The 13,973-nt window shown below is 42.1% G+C and overlaps 1 protein-coding gene across 2 annotated transcripts in view; it reads left to right on the top strand.

Moving 5' to 3' along the window:
- kiaa1549la (KIAA1549-like a) overlaps window positions 1-13,973 on the top strand; it is a 96,919-nt gene that overhangs the window by 52,354 nt on the left and 30,592 nt on the right. Inside the window, exons 8-12 of one of the 2 annotated variants that reach the window (XM_023407027.2) lie at window positions 3,011-3,070; window positions 4,049-4,209; window positions 5,991-6,162; window positions 7,620-7,780; window positions 10,640-10,675. In XM_023407027.2, coding sequence (XP_023262795.1) covers window positions 3,011-3,070; window positions 4,049-4,209; window positions 5,991-6,162; window positions 7,620-7,780; window positions 10,640-10,675 — 590 coding nt within the window. The remainder of the gene's footprint in view (window positions 1-3,010; window positions 3,071-4,048; window positions 4,210-5,990; window positions 6,163-7,619; window positions 7,781-10,639; window positions 10,676-13,973) is intronic. The other variant, XM_087174181.1, reaches the window with a different exon arrangement.

Consider the following 13,973-nt stretch of genomic DNA (forward strand, 5'->3'; position numbering starts at 1 on the left):
GTCAAACGGGTGCGTGATGTTCAGCTTGCTGTGAAACTCTATAACTGATTAGTGGTGCTTTAAAGTTAGAGGGAGATCATGCTTGTGGTTAAATACTGAAAATGTCAGCTCCCTCAGCTGTGTCTATTTTCAATATTTAAAGCTGCAATCTCCCCTTAAACGTACCGTAGTTACCAGTGTCAGCTATCATAGGGAAACTGAATGAAAAATAAAAGCTGTATTATAATACACATAAATCACACTTAACATTATTTACTGCAGCAATTCACACGGGCGTTGTTTGTTTTATTCAGTTATATCTATTAAAGACATTACAGTGAAAGAGCATAGACTCCATAGATGAGCCTCATGAGCGCTGTTTATATTCCACTCCAACCTCTTATGCCATCTGTGAGATTTTAAAAGGGCAAACAGCTGTACAGCTCCTATCATCTGAATCATGCCAAAGGCAATCTGTTGTCCATGTCCCCTGAATGAGCTAATTTTAGCCTGTTGAGATTAGATTAGTATCTATCTGTGCATGCTCCCAAAACACCCAAACATCACACTTCACATGGTCACATCCAAACATACTTGGAATCGCCATAAAAACCCAGACTGCTCCCTTTAAAAACAGGTTGTTTCACGAAGCATGAAACACTGAGCAAATATAATCATAACAAGAATTCATAGACACGTCAGTGATAACAGTGAATAGTCCAGACATTTATTGGTATAGACACACTGACTTTGGTTACACTGAGAGCACGAAAGGATGATCACTTCTCACGTGATCAAAGCAGCCTGAATATTGACCTCCACTGTCTGTTTATATCCAAAGGAATCAATAGGCAGGCGGCTGCCTCCATGTCTACATCATGTAGCCGTTTAACGGGAGAGAAATCTGTGCCAAACTGAACAGGAGAATCATTCATGATCTTTACTTCAGAGGATAAACAGCACAGCAGGTCTCCGTCCCACTTCCCACCCAACAACATAGCAAATTCAAATGTATACACTGACTCTGCAAAAAAAATGGGCAGCCAAAGGAAGTTATGATATAGTGTTAGTTATATGATAGTTATTAAAATGAGATAAGTAACGGGCGCCGCGGTGGCTCACCTGGTAGTGTGCGTACCGCATTGGCTTAGTCCTAACTGCAGCGGCCATGGGTTGGTAAGTAATTAATGAGTCTCGGTTTTTCCTGTCCTCTTATGCACAATATGCATTAGATTATTAAACCTGTCGTCATGGCAATGCTATAATTGAAGTCCGGATAGGTTTAGGGAAAGATCCTGGTTTGGGTTAGAATAAGTACTCTGTTAGGATTTGGTGACCTTCATCACCGTGGTTACAGTAATAAACACACGGTCATGCTTTGAAAAAACAGCATTGACCGTTGGTTGGAAACGGAAACGAACAGTGGTCTCATGTGTTAAAGTCTGATGTTTTGTTGCTCCTCCCTGCAGACTTTGTTGATCTATAACAACGTCAACTGACATCTTCCTTAATCAGCTGCTAGAGGGATTTGTCGCTTGAACTAATGTGCTTTGTGATAAACACACTGTTTGGGTTATTTCCTGGATGTGTTGCTAAAATGGAAAACACGGAGTAATGACAGCATCAGCCTTAAACCTATTATTTATATTTGTTTATTATTATCATTGTTTTGGGAGCATTTTCTATTTTTCTCTCTCTTTTGGAATAATGCAACTAAATCTCCCAGCCGGTGCGTTGATGAAATGAATGCACTGTGTCTGTCTGACGAGGAACAGATTCTCCACAGGGTCTGAACCTGAGCACCTCGGTGCTGTGAGCTTGTTTAGGTTGGAGAAGAGCGCGGTGAATGTAAATGCGTTCACGTACAGATGCACCATGGAGGCGGGAGCAGATAGTCAGAGAGCTAAGCAGAAACGCTGGCTGGTATTAACAGCTACCGCTGCTGCAACACCATTGACTCGAGCTAAACACAACCCTCGGCAGACGGCCAGCTCGGAGGAGTTAGGTGGAGACAGATGGTAAAACAGGCAGATGGGAAATAAGGATAGATAGGCTGCCAGACGAATAGGACACGGAAAGAGGCCGACGGACTGAGGGAGTGATAATGAGTAGAGAAAGACAGGAGGAGACAGTCGATTGGATGGAAAGGAGCAGGCATTTTAGGAAATGAATAGGCTGACAGGTAAACAGGTAGAGAATGAAACAGGTACAGAGGCACGCAGGCGAAAAGGAAGGGCGAGAGCCGGTGTAGATGGATAGGGGAAGTTGACAGTGAGCGGTAAAAAAAGTAAAGGTTGATAATGAAACCTGACAAGGATTTTATCATCTGTGCCAAGGGCCAATGTTAAAAAACTCCTCCTCTGCAGATCTGTCGCTTCAGCACACAAACAGCGCTGTCACATTTACAAGGCTGCAGCGCTTCTCTAAAAAGCTTTTAATCAAAGTAATCCAGTCTAAACTTGACTAAGAAGAATCAAGATACACAAATTAAGGGCATATTTAGCTCATTACTGAGGTTTTTTCTAAGGCTTTGGTAGTTTGAGCTAGACACATGAAAAATTTTCAATATATTTTTTAGCACACGATTAAAATTCCTGTTTAACTTGGTCAGTTACGTCCTGAATGCACCCACAAAGAGAAATCACGGTATGTTTCCGACACAAAATAGTTCCTCATTTAGCAATTTTGTGGTCTATGAATGTAATTTCTGGGAAACAGGGTTTCTGCAGTTTACACTGTACTTAATGGGAACTTGGAGGTGACGGGGTCCGATAACAGACAGAGGGCAGTAGGTGGGGGGGGGGGGTCCCCCTACCAGGTTAATATGGTCATGATGTTACCCAACAATCTGAAATTTTAAGCCAAATTCATACCTTCAGATGTTAGTAAAGAAAAAGAAAATAAGTAGGAAGTGCATGTGCGGTTTAAGAAATGCATTAAAAACTTGTTTGGTTCCTCACATTCATTTCCAGTCTTAAACTAGACTTTCTAAAAACTTCAGATAAATATAAGTTTCTCTTTCTCTCTCCAGCCCTTGAATACCATAATCTCAACACATCGATGGCAACCAAGAACTACTGGGTGATAACAGGTAAATTGCTCTTATGCACGCACGCACACACACACACACACACACATACACACACACACACACGGAAAAGTGCTACTGGGTGATCAGAGGTAATAAAGAGCTGCATCGACTGGACTAAACAGCAGTTAGTTAAATGCTTGTTGTGCAATTCAGCACAATAGTATTGGTTCTCCACACACACACACACACACACACACACACACACACACACACACACACACACACACACACACACACACCCCTTAACACCCATTCCCTATCTCGCTCCCTCTCTGTGCTTGGTGTCTTTAGCTGCTCTGTTCCTGGGAAAACCTATTGATGTATAATTCACAGCTTCCTGACTGGGGCAGAGGGAGAGATCGCTTCACATCACATCACGCCCGGGTGTGAATGATGCTGAAGTGTGTGTGTGTGTGTGTGTGTGTGTGTGTGTGTGTGTGTGTGTGTGTGTGTCCGTCCAGTGCTCCATCTCACTTATAGCCTCTAGTAAGACACTTGGGCACAAGATTGATGCAAACACCGCCGTGTGTGTGAGTGTGTGTGTGTGTGTGTGTGTGTGTGGACAGTGTATGATCTGTGTGTTGCCGCGGCTATAATAGAAGTTTGTGGATGAACAGCTTTTAAATGGAAGGGACGATCATCCAGTCTTCTCTAATATCCCACCCATCTCCTGTCTCTTGATCTTTCTTTCCCTCTGTCCTCCGTCGTTCTCCTCACTATCAATACTGCCCTCGAATGATCTCTCTTTGATTCCTTTTCTCACCTCCTCCTGTCTTCACACTCTCCTTCTCTTCACACATACCTTCACACCCATTTTTCCCCTTCCCTCCCTCTGTTCTCTTCCTGCCTCATCTCTTCCTTCCCACGCCATCCTCCTCCATCCCCGTACCGGTTTCCCCCGTTGCCCCTCTTTGCCCGCCTGAACGCCTCTTTACCCCCCTAAATCCCTCCTCTGTCCTCCCTCGTCTCTCCTCACAGTGATCCAGGATGTGGACAGTTCCTCCCTGGAGGCCAACTACCAGAGCTTCGCCAGCCTGATGGAGCAGCGGCTGGCTGAGCTCTTCCTGGTGGCCGGCAGGCAGGGCTCTCGGACGGCACGGTCCCGGCGGGCCACCACTGTAGGGGGCTACACCGTACAGGTAGGTGGGAATGGGATTTTTTTTCTCTGTTATTGTGTGTTGCTGTGATGATGGAGATGGATAATACTTTGTTTATTCTTTTACTTCTATTCTTTGAAAGAACCAGTTTGCAGCTGTCCAAGTGATGACATCTTCGCTAACAAGAAAATTATAGACTGCACTTCTGCAAGGTCTTTATGGTACAGACTCGGGTCTAAGGTTAATCTTAGAGTTAAGATTAGGTTTAGTAGTTACAGTGACACAAATGACTTTACTTTAATCCTACTTTACTTCCAGCTACTAACCATTTCAAGGGTTTTTCAGATTGTCTACCCCCTATCATGAGTTTGCACTTATTCCAGTTCACAAACTCTACTTGCAAATTCTTGAAACTTGCAATAGTAATTATTAGTAATTATATTTATGTTTCTGTCAAAGTTTTCTTAATTTTGTGGGATGCTATGGTGATGGTAATGTTGCAGAATAGGATCCAACTGCAGAGACTTTTGCGAAAATACAATAATACTAAGATCTCCTGGAACGGCAGTACTTTCAGCTAAATGACACGTGATTGAATGAATGAATGAATGTCTGCACCCAATTTGATGGCAATCCGTCTGATAGTTGTGGGCTCGAAAGTCGGTGAACACTCGGGACAGCTCCACTTTCAGCACCCTGGAGAGCACCCTTTGGTTGCTTCTGAGCAAGGGCAGTTTTGAAATCTGATTTGTGTATGAAAAAAGATGAGTGCTCGTGAGTTATTATTGTCAGAAACAGATGGGAATTAGAGCTGAAATTATTATTCGACTGACAGAAAATTAATCAGTAATTATTTTCATAAGTGATTGATCACTTAGAAGTGACAGGTTTCTGCAAGTAGATTTTCTTTATGAACTGGAATGAAAACAACTTGCTGCCTTGAAAGTAGAAAAGAAAACCAACAAAGTTGTCAAGGTACGCTGTATAAAGGGTTAGAAAGTGTTAGGATTTAGCTGAGGTGGTTGTGTGGGATGAAGATTAGGGAATTAGTTTACTTGAATTGACGGCCTCCATAAGCACAGAAGTACAAAGTTTTGTGTGTGTGTGTGTGTGTGTGTGTGTGTGTGTGTGTGTGTGTGTGTGTGTTATTTTCTGTATGTGTCACTTCCCTGTCCGCTGTTCCATATTGTGCAAATTAAGACAACGATTGACTCCTCCTGGGCTTTACGCCTCACACGCCCGCAAGGTTTAATGGGAAGTCACAGATGACCAGTTTTATGGCTGCAGTGACGGAGGAGGGAGGTGCTCAGAGGCAGAGAGGGGGGACGGGGTGTAGTCAGGGGAGGAATCATCCAGCCATTTAATAACACACATCCCTTCTTTTTATGACAAAATCAAATTACTAGACTTGATTAAATCGTGTGATGTGTTCGTCAAATAAAAAAAAAAAAAAAGATGTTTGATGTACGATAAAATGAAATTGAGATTTCAAGTGACTCAGTTATCCTTGAGTGTCTTCACCAAGTGTAGTTATCTTGCTGCAAATGGTTCGCCATGATCAAAGCAACCGAGCCAATTCAGCATTTTGTTTGGGCCACTGTGGATATAGCAGGGATTTTTTTTAATCTTTTGGTTTGAGGAGATAAAGGATTTTGTATTAAATCTGTCCATAGATGATATGTTGAGCTCTGTATTTAAAATAAACTATGGCTAAAACTTTCTTTTGAAAAAAATGAATCCAGCGTTGTTAAGTGTCGTTGATGTCTCTCTGTGTAGTCCAGTATCAGGCTGCAATGTTAGACACGTTATCGCTACTCTCCCAGATGGTGAGCATGCGTCGACTGCCTGGTCCCAAGAACCCAGCGGAGATGACCTACTACGCCCAGCTGAACGGAGCACCCATCACTGGAACCACCGCTGCAAAGACCCTCAGCAGTCTGGACTCCCAGACCATGGCTCTGACGCTGGGGTACTTCGTACAAGTGCAGGCTGAACGTAAGCTTGTTATCTCACTGTACCGGTGTCATACTGTATATTACTATATCATAAGTGTGAGGGACCAAGCAAATCAAGCACAAGAGACACAATGCAAAGTAAACAGACAAACAATAAATCAACAAATAAATTAGAAAGCTTCAGAGCTGCTGGTAGGTGGATTTCATGAGCTTCAGTCACAGCCAGGCCAGCTGGTTCTAGTCCGCCTGCTAAGCTAAGCTAACTGGCTGTTGGGCCCACCTACATATTCATTGTCCACATATGTTAGTGGTATCAATCCTCTCATATAACTCTGGGAAAGAAAGCAAATAAGTGTATTACCCAAAAAATTTCTAACTATTCAGTTAACTTTCTAAAGTAATGCGTAATACACGGAACCAAAGTATGAATCATATTTGTTTTTCTTTTGCACATTTACTCACATATTTACAGATTTTCTTTAACTTATTTTTTGTATTTAGCCATTAATACATACTTTGTGTACATAGATATTATAGATGCGCGGTCAACTCCCATTTCTCATTCAGCCGCTGGTTGAGGTCCCAGTGAACACTTCCAGTGTAATTGCTCTTTAGGGTTTATCTGCTGAACTGAAGCATAACAGTCTTGGCTTACAGTGACGTTCCGTAGCATTTGGGTTTTCCATAAATCTCCATAAATTTCCATAATGCCCTATGCATCCAATAAAGCTTTAGAATGTCAATACAGATTCAAATTCACAAATTCAAAATCAAAGATTGTGTTTCCTCCTTGTTATCTAATGTCAAGTTTTTTTTTTGTTAGATGGCCGTCAGACAATATTCACACTGTAGCTGCTGGAAGGGACAACGTGTTCCCTCTCACCTCTTCTCCCTTACATTTCCCCAGAATCTATAATTAACAAACTGGAGAGACACCAACTACTATCAGCCCCTCTCCACAGCTCCTCCTAACAATGCTCAGGCCAGAAACTGAACACAGTGTTCTTGTAAAATTCATTTAGTTTGCCTTTACAGGATCAGTGGAAAACAAACTGCATTAGTCCTTATAATGAAAACATCCCTTTGGCAAACTGTTCTGGGACAGAGAAGCTTAAAGAAATTATTAGGAAGATTTTTAAGTTAAAAACTTTAGGTTTAGGCAAGTTTTTTTTTTATGTCGTACAGAGCTGTTTTCTTACTACATTTCTGTTTTTTGTTTATCATGTATTATAATTCAAATGTCCATTTTAAAGCAATAGTTCTGTTTAAGGAAATACACATGTGCTTTCTTACTGAGAATTATATGAAAGCATTTATACCACTCTCATGTTTGTGCACTAAATACCAATGTACATCCAGGAAATGGTTGGTCTAGCTGATCAATACTGGAAGGGGGGGGGGCGGCAGCTGGCCTGGCTCTGTCCAAACCATGTACTGCTCTTTTGAATGAATGAAAGCACAATCACACTCTGATGAATAACGGTTGTATGTTTATAGCTGTGGTAAAGACGCCGCCCAGCAACCTGTGGATCATGGCCGTTTTGACGCCTCTCTTTCTGTTGGTGGTGGTGATCGGCATGGTGGCCTTCATTTTGTGTAAGAGGAACAGGGTCATCTTCAAAACTGGCGCCTTTAGGACCTTCAAAACTCGCTCCAAGGTAAGACTCTCAAACGTCCAACTCTATCCCTGTCACATGCTGTTGTTTTTTTTTTGTTTTGTTTTTTACCACCAAGTATTTGTCCTCTCCTTCTTCTATCCCCTCTTTCTACTCTTTGTTCTACTAATCAGCTGTTCCCTCACTCTTGGGATGTTAAGTCTCAACCCAAAATACCCAAACATCACTGCTTCACCTTAACATTATCCCAGAAACCAAATCTACTGTGAGATTTCTACTAAGATTACATAACCAGGTTTCTGAATATGTGACACATCACACAGCAAATCAATTGTGTTAAGTTATTCCTTCAGGTCAGAAAAATTGAATGCCATCTGTCCGGGCCTTACTCATTTGTTTTCTCACAGCCCAATAGCCCATGGTCATTGCTAATCATGCATGCTGCAAAGACTAATCGGCTGAGAGGAATAGGCAGGGCTCAGTGTACTGGAAGTGAACCTTCGGGTGATGTCGGCCCTTTCACAACAGTAGCATTCACTCAACATCAGTTAATTTGAGGTTAAATAAAAATCAATCATTTCAAATGAGCATGTGTGTGTAATGGATCGCTAACCAGCTGCTTTGATCGAGTCAGATTGTTCTGGTGGACACGATGCAGTGCATGAAGCTGGCATAACAGCTGCTTGTGCCACTGCAGTCAGTGAAGTAGTAAACAAGCAATAAGCTGGATAAACTCATTCATTCTGAAGTGGCTCCACTTTGTTCAGAATACTGTAATCTTGAAGTGGGTTTCACATTTGATATCATGATTAAAAGCCCACTAAACAAACCACCTATTGATCACACTCTGGTTAAAGGAGCTATATGTATTTCTTTTTGCTATCGCTACGTAGCCAGCGTTAGCATTAACAGCTGTTCACTTACCAGTCCAGCAGAGACGTTGCGAGTTCAGCATCAGATTGGATTCCTTTTACTCCCAAGAGCTGTGGAAAGTAACACCAATGTTAGCTCTTGTTTTCCATCTATTTCTGTCACTTTTTTTCTTCTGGTGAAGTTAGCATCCTAACTTCACTGTAATGTCCAGTCTGACCCCCGTTGAGCATGAGATAATGAAGAAGTAGTGCTGTCTAGAGGGCGTACTCCAAACTCTTGTCTTGTAAATGCAACGATGGCAGAAGCTCTTGGCTAGTGACTATCATCACCACCAGCCTCCTCCCAGCAAGAAACCATGTTCAGCGGCAGAGAAAACTTACATAAGGTCTTATTCTGGTCGAGCAACTTTTGATACCCAGCAAAGGAGTCTCCCTAATGCTTTGAATAAACCAATACACAGAATATTTCTGTTCAGAGATCAAAGAAAGCTCGAAGGGTTCGACCATCAGTAAAATATTCCCTCTGTGTGAGCTGTGGGAGAAAAAAAAGAAAAAGAAAATCTTTACAAATCTGTACAATGTTTTTGGTGCTCCTGACGAATCTCGTGATGAAACAAGAAAATTTGCTGTTCTGGGTAAGAAAACCAAAAGTGAAGCAGTAAGATGTTTTGACCCCATAATAACTTTGTGGCATATGGCTGGCTGTAAACCAGCTTTCTGATCTTCTGAATTTGATCAAGTACAACCACATTTACATTTCACCACCCAAAATACAGTTACTTGACTTACTGGGAAAACACTAATTCACTTTTTAATCTAAATGAATCTCAGTTCTACCAGTCGAAGACAGTTGGCCACAGACATATTTTATTAACCTTAAGAGATAATACTTTAAGGTTCATAAAAGAGAAAGTTGATTACAACTTGAGTCCTATTTTCATAGTGCTGGCCATCATTTCTACTGATTATGATAACATTGTACTCACTGAAGTAGTATTGTTTAGATTTGGGAACATGGTGACATACAGCAAAGTCCAATAGGGTCAAACAGGTTGTAAACAATCATTGTTTGGACGTAAAACCAAAAGTAAACGCATCCGAAATATCGCTAACGGTTGGTGACTGTGTGTGCACAGCTATAGTAAGTTGAACGGGGCTGTGATGGGTGCAAAGTTTGTGTAAAAATCTACCTTTCCCCTTTTGGTTTCTCTAAATCTCACTATCCTTGGCCTTTGTATAAAGGATAAAACTGGAAATATTCTATATATTTTGTATCGTCAACAAATCCCATGAAATGACCAACAATGAAATGATCCTACTGACAAATATTGTCTGTGTATCTGAAGCCTGATCCACTTTCACCATCATTACCATGAACACACACACACTGTAGTTTATTTTGTTTCAGTCCCACATACACTGTCCTGCTGCCTTAAATACTTACTATAGCGCCTAATGTGAATTAATCAGCAACCTAAAATAGTCCCCAACAAATGCACAATTTTCACTTGTTTAAGTTATGTTTACTTGAAACTATAGTACCCAGGAAACCACTGTTAAAAATTGTTAGTAAAGTTAAAAATGTATTTGTGACTGTTTTTCACTTCAGTATGAACCAGTACACTTAAAGCTGAGAGCTACAGACATGATGATAAACAAACAGCCACATTTTTGAGATTTCTGCCTCTTTATTCTAGATTATAAAACAACTAGAAAAAAAATCTTTATCCTATAAAACCTGTCTGTCCAGCTGTTTGTGTTTTTTTCTCTGTCAGACTTGACGGTCCCCAGATCTCAGCAGTGAATTTTTGAGTACAATGTTATAATCAGGAGTGATGGTCAAACCAATATAATTTAGACCCATGTTATAATAAACAGGAATTATCCTTCATAAATTATTTTAAAATGAAATGCCTCGTCTCTTCTCTTCTCTTCTCTTCTCTTCTCTTCTATCTCATTCTATTCTCTTCTATCCTATTCTATATTAACCCCTCCCTGACCTTGTCCCTCTGACCCTCTCTCTGTTTAGACCTCATACCGAAGGGAGGGCAGTTACCACCACCAGGTATTCACTCAGACTCTGGTTGGGTGGATTACTGACTGATTGACTGACTGTGTCAGTGAATGAGTGAATGAGTTCCTGCTTTGCTTTGACAGGGTTGATCAATTGGTGTAAAACCGCGTTGTTGGCTGCCTTTTGCTCTATGTGCTGCCTGTCCTTGTTGCTGGGTAAATTCATGCATGTGGCTACTGTGCTGTTGACATGACTTATTCCGCCATCCTCATTGGCCATTTGAGAGCGATCGAATGAGTGGGGAGGGGGCGCTGAGGGAAGGTGAAAAAACTATAACAGGGGTGTAAAATTCACAAGCACGTTCCGTGAGATTTAAATTGTTTTGGTTTGAGTCGATGGACTGAATTAACAAGGAGAGGCTGGCTCGTAAAAACAGGCAAATGAGCTCAATTCTGCTGGACGGAGGAAGTCATTTTTAATCTGTGCTCATAAACATGAATAGCAGGAAGGAAGCTCAACACCTGCAAACCAAACCAATCTATTTTTATTTTGTAGCATCCATAAAACGTGACTCAAGCTTGTGTCATCAGCCTAGACTGCCTCTCTGCCAGTGCCTTTCCCTTTCAAGCCGGCCGTTTTATCCTCTTAGATGAAGCCACTCGCGTCCCAGAGTGGCTCAGCAAGAACCCTACACGGACCCCAACCCACTTCTTTTTTTATAATGAGGTTCTCCACTGGATTATGTCAGCTACATTATCATGCACCCAAAGCAGAGCAGCAATGGCCGCAGACGACAGATAAAAAAAAAAAATGCTTAAACACTTTAAATAACAAAGAACCGTGCAGCGGCCGGTCTTGTGGTTAGTTTGGCTGTGATGGAGCGTGTCAGCTGATTTGTGGGTTATTTTGGTGTGCGGCCTTTCCTCACTCCTTGGGAGGAAAAGTGAAGCAAGGGAAGGAAGAATGTGTGGCCAGGAGGATGGGTAGGTGGGAGAGTTTTGTCAGCACAGCAGGAGGTACTGTAAACACCCCAGAACAGACTGTATATATACACAGTCTGTGTGTGCCGTCTCTGCCTCACCGTATCTCCTTGTAGTTTAACATTAAGATCTCGATTTCCGAGCGCCACGGTTCTGTTTGCTTACACAATCGTTTGTAAACATTTAAATGTTACTTATATTGTGTTTTACGAGAGCGCGCATCAAATATTAAAGACTCCTGAAATATGAGATTTCACAAGTGGTGCCGTGAGGCTACAATCACTGTTCTTATCCACAGCGGTATTTACCCTCTCCCAATCCTGAGCTGTGGCATGCGTGAGCAAATGAGATAAATATTTTACAAAGGGATTTGGGAAGAGCTTGTGGCAATGTGGCAAACTGGAGCTAAACATTTCTAGTTGATTAAATTGGTTCCAATGTTTTTTTTTCCCCAAGTCTTTCTCAATGTAATGTTCAAATGCTCACATGTACATTGATCTCTGTGATCTGCTGTCCATAGTGGTATCTCCTGGGCTACAATGGACAATGCACAACGACATGCAATTACGTCCCCGGTTGCACCCGAACGTTGTGATTACACGGTCAGCATCTTAGACCCCTGAATCACCGGGACACGCAGAACGATCCCTTTCTAAAGTGGTTCCAGTATCAGATGGGGAACACAATCTGCAGTCCTCATTCTGTGCAACACAGATCTTCAAGAGTCTTTTTTTAAGTACAAAACTCCCTCTTTGTGGTTTCCACAGATACTGAGCTGCAGCGGAGGAACAGTGACACAAAAGGCACTTTCATCCTTGAAAGTCTGTTTTGTTGGATGACGTCCACTTGATTTGATTCATTTGGCTTGGAAATGTTTTGGCTGAGTTTCAGAATGCGTTTTTGAACGGAATGAGTACTACTGTGGATTTTTACCCCGATTTCTTTTATGGCCTATGCCCCAGGAAATAATGATAATAGAGTGCCGATGGGTACAGGTGCAAAATAAACACCCCTCTGACCACACCCAACCTCCTTGATGAGCGACGCTAGGATTAGCCAGCTGTGTGGAGGCGAGAAAACAGCCACCAGGCAATGTACTTCTGTCCCTAGCTCCCTTTTTTTTATTGTTACATAACTATTTGTGGCACTTTTTAATGTGAACAAGCGACTGCAACTCTATAAATCTGCTACTGGAGAGACTGTCTGAAAATGTGCGTGCTGTTATCCCCAGATTTAAATTATATTGCCTCTCCACCCTCTGTTTGATGACTAGCTTTCCCCCCTCTGCCTTCAGGTGTGGCAGGTCGCACAGAACATCTTACAAGCTGACTCTGAGAGACAATAAACCGGTCCTTAGGTGACTCTTTAACTTAATAGGCGGATTTTTTTTCTTTCATAAGAATGTGGTCACGCCGTACAGACGTTGCATTTACACTTGGCAGAGATCTGATGTGGTCTGGCCAACCTGCCATCGTCCTCTGACCTTCATGCATTCTGTGCGCACCTTGTATTAACATGCATTTTTCTTAATCCCGATCAGATGTGCAGATAAACGTCGCATGTTAAACGGAGCCCACCTCAGCGACTTGTGTGTTCTGTTAAAGTCGTATGAATACTAACCAGACCTAAGCAGAATAATAAACTACATCAAGTTAATCTACTGTGTGTGTGTGTGTGTGTGTGATCTGCTCCCAGCCCACTGCTATCAGTCACATTGCAAGACAAGCTCAAGCTGCTGATCAATACTGTGGTTTACATTGGGTGTGCGTGTGTGTTTAATCATTAAAGAGTGATTCTGCAGAGTCCGGCTCACTTCATCACTCCGCTCTGCTGCAGCCAGAACATTCTTCAAAATGGCTTTTCCTCCCCCTGCGCCTTCTCGTACAGGCGTGAAAGCCTCAGATAGCCGACTTCCACGAGGAGTACAATAGAGTTGGAATCGGCAGAGGTAGAAGTAATCCATTTTTCATTTTTAAGGTGTTCAATGAAAGTACAATGCGGCGTCTGCCATTTAAAGGACTGGAGGTACTTTGCATTTTGCTGCATCATGCCTCAACCTGCCCCAGGAGGAGTTTATCTAATTGGTTCAGCATGCCTATGTGCCGATGTGCACTCCAGTCCACCCTGCTGTGTGTCTTATTTCACTTATTAAATGTTCCCACTCTTCAGGACGCTTTTTTCTTTTTCTTTTTCTTTTTTTTTTTGCATGCAGCTCTGTGGTGCACTTCCGCCATCCGCCCTGCCAGAGCTGAATTTAAATCAATATGGCCGCAGGGGGAATAGAGCATATCTCGTCCATCTGCTGTACCTCATCAAGCTGCTGTTGGCTGTTGCTCTGAGTTAAAATTAGAGGAGAAGCTTCTGTTTGA

Source organism: Seriola lalandi, unplaced genomic scaffold, assembly GCF_002814215.2.
Source record: "Seriola lalandi dorsalis isolate HSWRI2012SDOR001 ecotype SW California unplaced genomic scaffold, Sedor1 jcf7180002054325, whole genome shotgun sequence".
Classification (NCBI taxonomy): domain Eukaryota; kingdom Metazoa; phylum Chordata; class Actinopteri; order Carangiformes; family Carangidae; genus Seriola; species Seriola lalandi.